Genomic DNA, 13,325 nt, shown 5'->3' with positions numbered 1-13,325 from the left:
TGAGGGGCGGGGACAGGGCTCAAGAAGGCTGCTTAGACCCCTGCATTGCTGCATATCCACAAAAACAAGCTGCCTTCCTACTTTCCAGACTGTGTGTGTTCACATGGCTATCCAGACTGCTCCCCATGGCTCTGACCCAGACCTCCAGCTGAGTGTGGCTTCCTTCTCTTGTAACATACTCAGACTGATGCCTTGCACTGCAGCTGGAGGTGGGTGGGAACTAGGACCACGCAGGGGGCACAGGACTAGTGGCTCATACTGCTGCTTTCTGCATTAGCCAAAGCTTGTGTATAGTCTCCTGCAAGGTGCATTGCAGTATTGTAACCTGGGAAAGACACGGGGGTCGGTCTGGCCCATGGGAGCCTTGGGGGTCGGTCTGCATCACCAAGGAAGGCTGCAACCTTTCAGCTAGCTGCAGCTGGAAGGATACTAATCCCTTGAGTGCTGTGCACACTAACGACTGAGCCTCTGGAGTGCCCCATGAGCCAGGTGAACAAGTAGCCCTAGCCCATATGATGCCAGTGGAGCTGAGGCAGGGAGAAGTCTGAGGGACTTGCTCCCACAGCATGGAGCAAGGGTGAGAAATCGGGAGTTCCCAGCCTGCGCTGGAGCAGCTAACCATGCTGCACCTCGAGTGGGACGAGCCAGTTGGAGCAGGGAGAGTTCCCAGCCATTTCCAAAGGGTGCCTTGAATTCCTCCCCCAGCACTGGCGGCATGGCCAGCCCCAGGGTTCAAAGATCCTAGGTCAGGCCCCAAAATCATGAGATTGGCTTTACAAATCTAGAGATTTGAAAGAAAAGACCTGCTGGGTTCTTGTACTGGACTTGGGGGGTGTTCAGGCTTTTCTCCACAATCACAAGGGCTAGAAACTGAGTCTTTTTTAAAAATGGATGCTGAGATTCCACCTAATCCCACGACTCCAGGAGCTGGGCTTTCAGGAAAGCACCAAATGTGATGAGACTATGATATAATCATGAGATGGCAACTCTAGACAGGGATAGTCAAGGGCCAGTGCTCTGCATGGCCTGGGCAGGCATGGCCTGTGTTGTGGGACCCTGAGTCCTGTGTGGCCTGGGGTGTGTTGTGGGACCCAGTGTTGTGTATGGCCTGAGCTTAGGTTTGCCAACCCTCCAGGAATTAAAGATTAATCTTTAATTAAACATACTGTCGTCATCTGATGAAACCTCCAGGAATTCATCCAACCAAAGTTGGCAACCCTACCTAAGCTGTGTTGTGGGACCCAGTGTCGTGCATGGCCGGGGCAAGCCTGGGCTGAGTTGTGGGAGTCACGTGGAGCATTCCGGCTGGGGATTAGTGTTGAAATCCAAGCTTTGCTTTAGGACAGAATAATATCAAGCCCTTTGCATGTCAGGATAATTAAACCAGTTCCTGCTCTGCGCCTTTGGTGTTTCCAGGAGGTCTGGCAGGATGTGGGGCATTGGTTTGTCAAGGTACTTTTCTCCCTGGACTCTTCCAGGTAGAATGATTGGGAGGATCTCCCTTAAGGGGGAATGGATCCCATGATTCCCCACAGATCTGTAGGCAAGGTCTTGTACTGCTGGTGTCCAGAGCTCAGATACAATGGAGCTGCCAGTCCCCCTTCCTGCTGGTGCCCAGAGCTGTGCTCCTTCCACGTGACTGCTCAGGGCCTGGCTGGGGGGTTCCTGTGGCGAACGTAGTGCCAGTGTCAGCTGGGAGCCTGCAGCCTAGACTCTGTTTATTCACAGGACAGGTCCAGTGCGGGTGGGGGCAGCAGCAGCGTCCCCCTTGCCCCACACCAGCTGGCATTGTGCCTCAGACCCTACACTCACCCCCCATGTCCTGGTAGGCTGACAACGGTGCAATGGCTCAGTCAGTCTTTGGCCTTTCTGCTGAGATGCCAACAATGGTGCTTCCCTGCCCCCTGGCAAGTGGGTTGAGAGCACCTGACTCGTCTCCCTGGATTGGGAGCTCTTCCGGGCAGAGACTGTGTGCTGGGTTCTCCAGTCTGCTATGGCCCCACGGTGTCACTTACACAGCTCAAAGTGACCCCAAGGCAGCTGGAGAATTCAGGGGGTTCTGGTAGGCAGAGGACTCCATGCTGGGGTAAAGCTGGTGGCAGAGGCTCTGACACTTCCTGTGCCAGCTGCCCCCTTGCCCTTGGTGTAAACAGGAGGAGGGGACGTGTTGGGAGGGAAGGGGCAGCGCTACCCCAGAGACCTTGTGCCTGTGGTGCTGTCCTGCCCTGTGCCGTGGCCCGGCGGCCCTGAATCGTGAGCTGCAGCCAGCATGGATGGTGTGGAGCCCGGAGCCCCGTGTCATGCTCAGCGTCTCAGAGAGCTCGCTGCCAGAGCTGGGTACACAACAGCAACGGGCCATTGACCAGCCAGAAGCTGGGAACTTGTCTGCCGCTCCCCCTGCAGGATTGCCATTCTGGTTACTGTCACCTGTTGGATCCCAGCTGAGCCCACTGCGTGCACGTGTGTGGGTGTGAGTGAGTGTGCACATGTATTTGTGTTTGAGGGTGCATACATTGTGCCCACACATGTGGGTGTGTGCACAGGTGCCTAAGAAGAAGTGACGTTTTGATTAGATTCCCAAATCTCTCTCTCCCTGCCCCCCCCCCCCCCCCCCCCCCCGGTGAAGTGATGCCTTTTATGCCGGTTCTTCCCAGGGCAAGATATTCACAGCCAAGTTCCAGAGCCTTGACGAGAGCAGGCTGAAGCGGGAGCTGCCTGTGTCCTGACAGGGCCCTGGGGCTAGCACCTCGTAAAAGCATGAGGGCCTGGGCCGAGTCCAGGACGACGCCCCACGCTGAGCTGTTCGCTCTGCTCTGCAGAGCAGGGCACTGGATTATCACTTGCAGACAAACCCAACCCTCCACAGGGACTGGAACGCTGCCTTCTGGGGCTCGTCGTTCTTCAGCTACCCGACTGCTTGTTTGCCAAAGGAATGGCCTGGAGCCACTTCTCTCAGGAGCTCGTTGTTGCGGGGCCAAGGTCCTGGGCGTTCAATATAGGTGCCCTTGTTGGTGGAGGTAGGGTGACCAGATGTCCTGATTTTTATAGGGACAGTCCTGATATTTGTTTTTTGGTTTTTTTTTTCTTTTTCTTATATAGGCGTCTATTACCCTCCCCCCCCAATCTGTCACGATTTTTCATACTTGCTATTTGGTCGCCCTAGGTGGAGGTGATGCCCCTGCACGCTGCCAGGGGATTGCGAGGACTCCGGACTGGAGTTACACTCGTGCACACACAATCGATAAAACCCCACACCTGGACAGGAAACAGGCCCTGTGGAGGGCTGGCTCTTGCGGTCTGTCACATCTAGTTTGACTGTGAGGTTTCAGGGCGGTGCTGGGGCGTTCGTCACTCAAGGTCTGGTGGGGGGGTTGTCTCTCTGGGGAGAGGATAACAGCCACTCGTGTCTCTTTGCAGTTTGTGGTGTCCCTGTGCAGAGCTGCATTGACTACTGTCGCCACACAACAGCCCAGAGCAACTGCTCTCTCTGCCTGCCCGTCTGCTCTGGTGAGTCCTCATCGCCCATGGCCTAGCTGGGTGCTCTTGTGCCCTGGGTTGGAGCAGTGGCTGAGTAGCACAGCTTCTCCTAGCACAGAGGGCAGGGCTGTGCCTCCAGCCCTGGCATGGCAGGGGGCAAGGGAATGGCCTTCTGCAGCATGGAGAGCCTCCCAGCCCAATCTTCTGCTGGCTTCATCAGGCTTTGAGATGCTAGAGTCACTCTGGACCCTCTCTCTCTCCCTCCCCCCCCCCCCCCAGCTGGAGAGTTCACGGCATTCCCACTTTGCCTTTGGCTGACCTGACAACTGGTGCAAAAAGCCCTGATGCAAATGCCCCCCATGGAGACGCAGCCCCAGAGAGCAGCCAGGGAGGGGGTGGCCAGCCTGCAGTGTCCCGGGGGGTAGAGGGTTGCGGCCTGTGGGTCTGTGAGACCTTGGCAAGCAAGGGGTGCATGGCATGTCCTCTCCTGTGCTGTCTGGGGGTGACACTAACTCTGGCCACATCTGGACAAGGGAAGGAGTAGGTAATTAGAAACGTGTTAGCTAGCGTGATTTAATGAATGGAGTCTAAATACTAGTGTAGACGGGGCACAGCACCTTTCAAACATAGCTAGCTGGTCATAGTCAGCCCAAGATGTTGCTAGGGCCCTCTTCTATGGCTCAGGGGCTGGCAGATTTGCTAAATGCTCCACCTCCCCAAACAGGATGGGAGGTAGGGAGACCTGCTTCAGCTGTGCGGCTTCTTTGCTTAAAGGCTATTGGTCCATGGCAGCCTGTCTGTCAAAGTCAGGAGGCTTCAGGGTTTCTTCCAAATGTGGCTCCACCCAGCCTGGGAGCAGCAGGTCTTGGCCACAGGGAGCCGTGGTTATTCAGTGTCATGCTGCGCCAGAGTCTGTCCCCCGTGGCCCTTAGGAATGGTCAAATGGGTAACGGCCAAGGAGCAGCCCCTTGCTATCCGGAGGGGCATCCCAGGAGGGGAGATCAGAGCAGTTGCCAACGCAGATTGTTGTCTCCAGTGCTTCAGGGACTTCCACCCAATCCTGAGCCTCCTGACTCCAGGGTCTGGATTCTGGGTCTCCGGCAGTTCCTGTGAGCATACGGGGCCACGCAGCGACCAGCTCTCCCCAGGCATTGGCCATGCTAGCCAGCACAAGTCGGCCATGATGGCTGTGGGACCTAGGGCTACCTGCAGGAAGAACCCTGAGTTTGCTCTTAGCCCGGGATCTGGACAGCAGAGCCGGCCCCAGCATAGCCACACCCACGTCTTCTCCAGGGGCAGGGACTTCTCTGGAACTGAGGTGCTGGACATGCCAGCCGTGACCATGTGGCATTGGCAGCCGGTGGTAGGAATAGGCTGTACTCGGTCCCTGGCTAGAACCTGTTTGCCAGGTTCTGGGCTGCACAGGATGGCTTTGGAACTCCCAGGGCAGCTGGCTGGTGTCACAGGGTCCTTTGGATTTCCAGCTGTTGGAGGCTGTTGTCTGGGGCAGCATTCTCCTGGACCCTGGAAGAGGCATCTAGAGCCCAGCTGTCCCTCTGCTGGACCTGCTCTGTTCTGCAGGGAGGTTTGGAGCACTTCCAATCTGGGAGTAGCTCCTATCATTCCAGGTAGCAAATGCTCTTTCTTTTCCTTCCAGATTCCAACTTGGGCATCCTGGACCCCGAGGAGCTGGCTGTGGTGTCCATGGTGCAGTACAAAGTGTCGCAATCCCTCAACCTCACCTCGGAGAACGAGCATGATCAAATGAACGCATCTAAAATAATCTACCACAGCGCACTTCCTTGAGCAATCAGTGCCTCAGGGAATGCTGGGAAAGGGCAGAACAGTGACGGCTGTCCAGTGCTCGTCTTTCAAATGTTCCCCCCGTTATTCGCTTTCCCATTCGGTTTTGTGCTGCTGTTTTGTTGTAAACGTGCTTGGTGAGGGAGCTCAATGTAATGTTCCCAAACATCCCTTGCTGTGGTCTGTGAGTGGGGACGGGGGGGCTAGCAACTTTCAGCCAATGGAGAATTCAGCTGTGTGAACTAGGAGCCCACTCCCAGCTGAGCCGATCCGGGGCCCTGGGAAGCAGTATCCATAGCTAGCCTCTTAGCAGGACTCTGCATCATCCCTGACTCACTAGTGAGAGCATTAAAGGGAAAGACTAGGAGCAATCCAGGGGAGACCGTTACCAGTCCATGCACCAGCCTTGCAGGGGCCCGTCGCCTCACTCAGGTGCACCAGTTGCAGATGCAGTGGTCACAGCCTAGCCTTCTGTCGGCTCCAGTGAGCACAAGGGCCTAGGAGCCAGGGTGTGGGGCAGAGCAGGGGGAGAGGCACCTCAGCACTTGAGGTGAGGGGCAGGAGATGCTGCACCAAGGGGCTAATCAATCTTTTCAGCCAGGATCAAAAGAATTTCAGACCAAGAAAGTGCCAGTTTCAGGATGCAGCCCCAGTCCTTGGCTGGCACACGTACACTGCTGAGAGCCAAGCTCCTCCCCTCCCCTCCCGCATCTCTCCAGGTGGGGCTGAGAGCCCTGTCCTGAGACTGAGCAGTGGCCCTGCTGGAGCCTGGAGAGCTGTGGGGCTGGGTGAGCGGCTCCCAGAAGGAGGGGCCCGAGTGCATAAAAGGAATTGGGCACCTAAGTCTGGGTTCGGCACCACTGCAATGCACAAAAATCCTGCTGAAACTCTTCAGGTACCTAACCCCCCTTGGCACCTGCATCTGTGAAGGTCTCGCGCCCTTGCACTGATGTGTCTCCTCTGCAAACAGGGAGCAGCTGGTCCCAAACCAGGGAAGAGGAGCGCTCGGCTGGGGCCCCCATCTGGCAGGCAGGTGGACTGGCCTTACAGCTTTGAGCTCTGTGGGCAGGGTACTCCCCTGGGGTATGGGGAGACCCCCTCTGCCTAATGGGGAGAGGGGAATTGATCAGGGGCCTGCCACCTCTCCGGGGAGTGTGCTAGCCACTGGGCTCTGGCCTACTGCAGTGTGGGGCTCCCTCAGTCTCTCCTGGTGAAGCAGTTGCACTGTGGACAATTAATGAACCAGTCAGTGGAGCAGGGGGATTGGATCCTGGCTTTCCCGGGAGCTGGGTGCGTGCTCTGACCACTAGGCTACAGAGCCATTCTTAGGCTTATAGCCTCTCTCTGAGTCACTTGGGCCAGAAAGTGAGAGCGTGAGCGAGGGCACAAGCTGGGGGATGACTGTGCAGCCTGCTGGTTAGAGCACTCGCCCAGGAGGTGGGGGATCCAGTGGCCCTGCTCCAGGCTCCTGGATCAGAGCTCTGCAGGGCAGAGCTGCCAAGGGGAGAGGATCCAGGAGTGGGCTGAGGGAACGGACCCAATGACTGATGAGAGCAGCGGGAGCTGGGGTGGGCAGTGCGCCCCGAGCCCTGTAAAAGTCTTGAGCATGGGCTGGGTGCAGGGTATCTGCCCAGTCCCCCAAGGGCGTGTGGCCTGCTGCACTACCTGGCCTGGAGCAGTCGCCTGTGGGGTGGGGGAGGGGGACCCTGGCTCTGCATCTTGGCAGCAGCCTCTGCTCTGTAAAAATATTTGCTAAGAAAGTGCAGCTCCGCCCTGAAGAAACCACAACCAGGGAGAGCCGCTGGCCTTTGAGCAGCCGGGTTAATGTTTGCAGAGCGTAGGTGACGCTGCACTCTACAGGGGAATGAGAGTGCCAGCAAGAGCAGCAGGGTGTCCGAGACCCGTGCAAGGCACCACTTGCCCCCAGCCTGGCTCCTGCACTGCCAGCTGCCCCGGCTCGGCAGAGCCAACCTGTGCGGGCGGCTGAGCCGGACCAGGCACGGACGGCGCCAGGAGAACTGGGTGACTTGGGGGAGCGGGAGCTGAGTGCTTCCCTTGGCAGCTAACCATGGCTGGCTGGAGGGGCCCGGCCACTCTCCTAGCCTTTCTCCTCCTGTGCCCACTCCCCTCCCCGAGCTGCCCTGCCATTTGCAGATGCTCCTCTGGGGAAGTGGACTGCAGGTACCGAGCCTTGCGCTTTGTGCCTGAAAACCTGCCTACCAATGCCAGGGCCGTGTGGCTGGGCTACAACCACATTGCCGTCCTCAAGGCTCACTCCTTCCGCTCGCAGCAGGCGCTGCAGAACCTCAGCCTCCGCAACAATGTCCTGGTGAGCATCCACAGCCAGGCCTTGGCGGGGCTCGGGGCGCTGCGGGAGCTGGACCTGAGCAACAACTACCTCACCGTGCTCACGGCTGAGACCTTCCTGCCTCTCCCAGGCCTAGTGGTTCTCAACGTGGGGGCCAACAAGCTTGGCCAGCTGCCCCCAGAGGTGCTGAAAGCGCTGCCCTGCTTGCAGGAGCTCTTTCTGCACAGCAATGCCCTGAGGTCTCTGCATGCCAGCGTCTTTCTGAACCTGACGGCCGTGCGCTCCCTGACCCTGCAGGGCAACCCATGGGCGTGCACCTGTAAAATCCAGCCCCTCTTCCTCTGGATCATGGGCAACAGGGACAAAATCCAAGGTAAGAATGGATGGGTGATGCAGCAGCATGGAGAGCAGAACAGCAAGCATAGGGCTGGGCAGGAATTTTTCAGTGAAACCTTTTCTTCATCGGAAAATCCGGCTCCATTGAGCCCACCACTTTTCACTGATTCTGACAGAAGGTTCTCAGAGCCCGGGCCCAGCCCCACCACTCCCGTATCTCAGGGGAGGGCTTTGTCCACTGGGCCATACAATTGATCTCTCTCAATCTCTCCTGTTTGAAGTTGTTCCACTTTTTCTAGAAATAATTCAGTGGTCATTGGGCTAGAGAGAGCGTGTGCTATGAACTCTTAACCTGGGAGGGGGAGCCAGGCTGAAGTCCTTGCCCGAGTCAGGCAGAGGCCAACCACTGGCCTATTTCAGGGTCTCCAGTTGTACACAGTCTCATTTCCCTTCTGCTGCAGAGTTCTCAATTTCCAGCCAGTCCCACTCGACTCCCTTGCTCCCAGGGCTGGCCAGGCTCGGAGAAGGGAGCCTCGAGGGAATCTCATGTATGGACGGCAGCAGATTTATTCCATCCTCTTGGCCAGAGGCAGGGTCCCTGGACCTGAGGCTTCCCTAGGGGTCCCCTCCCCTTGAAGCAGGCGGGTTTGGGTTGCAGCAGGGCATGTAGCTGCATGATTCCACCACGCTGCTGGTCACACACGAATTCCTTGGGCTGGGGCGATGGCGACAACCCCTCTCTCAACGAAGCCTCTTGGGCCTGGTATTGGGCAGCCCCTGTAATTCCCTGCTCTGCAGGGGCAGTGACAACTCCCCGGGAGCAGGGCTGGGCTGGCAGGACACAGTGAGCAGGGAGTGAGGGCAAGGGCCTGACCCCCTGTGCGGCCCCAGCTTGCTCAGTGATGTTGCTGGCGTAGCCTGGGCGAGACGACACGGAGTCAGCCCATGTGCTGCAGAGCCTGGGTAAAAGGGGAGTCAAGGACGGGGGCTGAGAGAAGGGAGCTCCACATGGGCAGAGCCCTCTGGCCCCTGGTTTTGGGTAGGACCAACCCTAGCTAAGGAGAGGGAGTTTGGGAATGGTGAGGGGCTAGCCCCTCGCTGGGAGCAGTGTTGGTGCCAGGTAGGCTCCAGCTGTGGGGCACCACCAGAGCTGCCCTGAGCTCCAGCCCTTCCTCCCCTGGGCCCTGTGCTCTGCTCTGGATGTCTCCCAGCCTACAGTGGCTCCCCTTGACCCTGCATAGCCCCTGTGACCTCAGGATTGCAGGGGCCAGATGCAGCACTTGGCTGGGGTTCTCCATCCAGGCAGCAAGGTGCCCCTGCCTTAGCTCTCTGGCTGGGGTAACGAGTGCCAGCCAGTTCCAGGCCTTTTGCCAGGCCTCTGTGCATTGAACCCTTTCAGGGAGTTTCAGGTTGGCCCCTCTCTCTGTCACCCAGGCCATTAAGAAGAGGAGAAGCTGCCCACAGCACCTGGGGGCCAGTGCAGCCTGGGCTGGGAGGATGGGAGGGCTGTTTATGGAGTTGCCCCAGGGCCCTATGTTGTTCACCAGATCGTGCCTGTGGCTTCCGCCGGCTCCTCAGCTGTGAGCGCAGCTCTTCCGCCCCATCCTGTGGGTGGGCGGCACTGCCCCGGCAGGCAGAACCCCCCCCCCGCCTGATGGTGACACCCTTCCCCCTGCACTCCAGGAGCATGAGGTGCACATCTGTCCCTACAGCCCCCTCCCAGCTGACAGGCAGCACTGGCCCTGTGTGGGCATCATAACTTCAGCCCTGGGAGAGGGGCTGCCCCAGGCCCCTCTCCCGCAGCTCTGTGGGCATCGTACCCCCAGCCCTGAGAGAGCGGCTGCCCCAGGCCCCACCCCACTTCCTCAGCCTTCGAGCCAGTTCAGCCTCCCCTGAGCCCCTGCAACTTCCTCGTGTGTGTCACCAGGGACACTAACTCACTCCCGGTGCTTTCGTGTTGAGGCGGGAGCCCTGGGCTTGCATCCTGGCTGGGCGGGATGTTCCCAGGCACTCAGTTGGACTGACAGAATTAACCCCAGCCCTGCGCAGCACATTTCACCTGCACAGGCGGTTTGTCCCCTGGCCCCGTTGCACTAGGAGAAGACCGAGGCACAGAGAGAGAGATAGAGAGAAGGGGACTTGCTCCTGGCTACTTAGCAGGCCTGTCCCACCCCAGGGCTGCTGTCATGGCCCACAGCCTGCCCCTATCCTCCCAATGCTGGATTGTCCTGCATGACCTCGCCCCAGCACCAGCACACCCAGCCGGCCTGCAGGTTTTCCCCACTGCTGCTGGCCTGCTCTGAGCACTGGCCCACCTGCCCAACGCTGCCCTGCCCAGCCACCCTCCCTGATGCTGCCCTTCCTTTCCGGTGTTGGCAACAGCCTGTAGCCCTCCTCCTGCTCAGGCAGGAGCCCAAGCCACCTCCCATGTGTGCTGTTGGGAACCATGACCTGGCCTGACCTTTTGTGATTGTCTTTCTCTGGCAGAGGAGAATTTGATCCTGTGCAGATTCCCAGAGCACCTCAACCAGTATCCCCTCCTAGCCATTGGCAATGAGTCCTTCAGCCACTGCCAGGACAGCTTGCTGCACCCCCAGGACTATGCCTTCTTCCTGCTCATCGGCCCGGCCTCCTTCCTGGCCAGCATCCTCATCTGCCTCCTCCTTGGCTCCCTGGCTGTGGCCTATAACTACCTCCTGAAAGAACTTTGCTGTTGGTGAGGAGCCCACCCGCGTGGGAGCACTGCGGCTGCATTAGCTCTGGGGGTGCCAGCAAGGGGATGAGGTACTGTCTGTGTCCCAAATGCTGGGGGCCAGGGCTGGCAAGCATTGCTGTGGGTACTGGAAGATAATTGTGTTACCTTCTCCTGCTGCGGGGCCTTTCCTTCTCCCCCATGGGACTATGAGCCCCACTCATGTTCCTTGGAGTTGCAGCAATGAACCAAGGAGGAAATCCCCAAAGTTTCAGCAAGACTTCCCTGAACCTCCAGCTGCACTGGCGGGCGAGCACTGGCTCCATCCCTGAGCCCTTCTGCTGTCTCCAAGAGCCTGCCAGCAAGATGCCAATTGTTCCGATATGGAGTGAGAGCCCATAGGACTGAGCTGAGACCCCCCCCCCATCGTCTTCCACACCTGCCCCTGATCAGCAGCAGATGGGAGCTGCTCCCACCTGGCTAGGTTCACACCAGCACCTCAGAGGTGAAAGGCCCCTTCCTAATTTGCCTCAAAGGCACCAACAGGGACGACCCTCCATTACCAGGGCTTCAGTGTTAGCCGAAGGATGTAACCTTCTAGCCTGCCCAGCCCAGTCCCCCAATATGAACGTGACAGCCGGGGACTGAGTGCAGTCCCTGCACCCATTCACAGGGCTAACACGATTGGGATGGCACGCTAGGGAACCTGGCATCTGCTGCAGGCGGGTGAGCTGAGAATTGCCTTTAGGTTTGCAACGTTCTCAGCCTTTACAGTGCCTCCTTGCTGCACTGGCAGTTGGGTAGCTTCTTCAGCAGCAGCCCCGCTGTGCTCAGGGGAACGGTCAGGGTGTGCATGCTGCTGCTACCCTGGAGAACTAGGAGTCGTTTGCTCTGGCTCCTCCTGTGTTCAGACCACAGCATGGGCAAATCAAACCGGAGGTGTGCACCTTTCCACCCAGGGAATGGAAGCAGATGTTCAGGATGAGGGTCATGAGTAGAGAGCTGGAACTGAGCAAATACTGAACAACGCTCTGCACCTACCTACGTGAATGTCGAGAATAGCCGGCTCTGGCCATGTTCATCTCCTGTTTGCATTCACGTCCCACTGATGTTCTAGCAAACATGTCTCCGGACCGGAGAGCTCACAGGAATGGTAAATTTTAGAGAATATTGGTGGCAAGTGAATTTTGAACTTGTAACCGTGAGTGTGTGCTCTGGAAACCTGAACTGGGACCAGGCTCAACAATCAGGGAACAGAACTATTCCTTGTGCCGTGCTCAGAGCGCAGATTTCAGATCTGGACAATGAGTGCTCGCTGTGACCTGCAGGCAGAGATTGGCTGTTGAGAGAGCTGCACTGCATTCTGGGACCTGCATTCTGGCTCCAGAGGGAACAAAGGAAGCATCACCAAATCTATTACTCCTGGCTTCAGCTCTTCCTACACGGGTAATGCTCCCAGAGCCAAAGCTAACCCCAGAGTTGGGATTACCCAGCCCACCAGTGGAGAATGACAATAGTCCGGTTGTTGGGCCTGAGAGCCACTCAGCAGCACAATGGAATCCAACATGTGGGAAATGTTTTCCTTTTCCAGTAAACCACCACCGCCCATGTGCCCCACGGGCTATTCCCAGTAAAACACTGAGTGTTTAAGGGAAGCCTGTTCTCCCCTTCCTGCAGCACCATGTATGCAGTGCTGGGGATACATGAAGCAATCTTAGGTGCTAAGGAGTAGTACTGTGTTATCTGATAGCAGAACCTTCACATGTGCTCCCCACTGTGTCCCCCGCACCCACCCACCATCCCCTTAGGGCCCTAGAACCTCCATCTCCCCTGGCCTCCTTCCCTGCTGTCCTGTCCTTGCTCACTGCTCCCGTGTGCGTTGGGTTGCCTGCCCCCAGGTACAGGCTGGGGACCCAGCACTACTGCACCCCCTAAGTACAGCCTGGTCTCAGCCTCTCCATATGCCCACGGGGAGTCATCACTTTGGCCTCCCTCTGCATCGAGTCAGGTGGAGCTGGAATGTGTGTGAGCCCTGCCTGGCATCCTCCTGGTGCCTTGGGCAGTTTCCAGCTGCCACTCCTTCCCTCTGGTCATCCATCCTGTCAGTTACATAATCTCAGGGGCTGAGACACACCCAGCTCTCCTCCTCTGGGCTCTGTACGGGGGGCCAGTCACTCCTAAGAAATGGGGGCAGGGGAGCTCTTTTCAGTACAGCGGTCTGATTCTAAGGATGCAGGGATCTGTGCTTAAATCCATCTTGACACACTGTGGCTTCCTCTCCAGCCAGGGGGCAGGGTTGAGGTAAGGGGTGAGCCCTTTGCTGGGAATGCCTGGAGTTGATCCTTTCTATTTATGACATCGTCTGGGCATTGTTTTAAGGGGCAATATTGTCTCAGTCTCACGCTGTTTTATTGCTTTGTTATTATTTCTTCTGTCTCAGTAGCAGGAGTCGTTGACAGGTTGTTTTACCTCTGTATTTGGCACTGGTACAACTGCTGCTGGACACCTGTGTCCCGTTCTGGTGCTCACGATTCAAGGACAGTGATAAATTGGAGAGGGGCCAGAGAATAGCCACGGGCATAATTAATGGAGTAGAAAACCTGCCTTAGAGAGGTGGACTCAGAGATCATTTTAGTCTGCTTAACAAAGGGAAGGCTAAGGGGTGGCTTGATCCCAGTCTGTGTGTATCTATGTGGGGAACAAAGATTT

At 57.6% G+C, this 13,325-nt stretch overlaps 2 protein-coding genes across 2 annotated transcripts in view; both read left to right on the top strand.

The window, feature by feature from the left end:
• The window catches only part of LOC142000006 (macrophage mannose receptor 1-like), a 34,626-nt gene extending 29,310 nt beyond the window's left edge, over positions 1-5,316 (top strand). The window contains exons 14-15 of the mRNA XM_074973985.1: positions 3,418-3,507; positions 5,135-5,316. Of these exons, the coding sequence (XP_074830086.1) occupies positions 3,418-3,507; positions 5,135-5,283 (239 nt within the window). The 3' untranslated portion in view covers positions 5,284-5,316. The remainder of the gene's footprint in view (positions 1-3,417; positions 3,508-5,134) is intronic.
• Positions 5,317-7,348: 2,032 nt separating this feature from the next.
• On the top strand, positions 7,349-10,997 carry LRRC26 (leucine rich repeat containing 26). The gene is made up of 2 exons (XM_074973833.1): positions 7,349-7,961; positions 10,412-10,997. Exons 1-2 carry the CDS (start codon positions 7,349-7,351, stop codon positions 10,642-10,644), a joined length of 846 nt encoding a protein of 281 aa, XP_074829934.1. The 3' UTR covers positions 10,645-10,997.
• The last annotated feature ends 2,328 nt before the right edge of the window (positions 10,998-13,325 follow it).

This window comes from Natator depressus, chromosome 16, assembly GCF_965152275.1.
Source record: "Natator depressus isolate rNatDep1 chromosome 16, rNatDep2.hap1, whole genome shotgun sequence".
Taxonomy (NCBI): domain Eukaryota; kingdom Metazoa; phylum Chordata; order Testudines; family Cheloniidae; genus Natator; species Natator depressus.
This window is presented reverse-complemented; position numbering and strand designations above follow the sequence as displayed.

What these genes read in the sequence shown, in the direction of transcription:
- LRRC26 (XM_074973833.1), top strand. Translation starts at nt 7,349, where the DNA reads ATGGCTGGCTGGAGGGGCCCGGCCACTCTCCTAGCCTTTCTCCTCCTG. An exon ending in CAACAGGGACAAAATCCAAG is followed by an intron (nt 7,962 to 10,411) that starts GTAAGAATGGAT and finishes TTTCTCTGGCAG; the next exon opens with AGGAGAATTTGATCCTGTGC.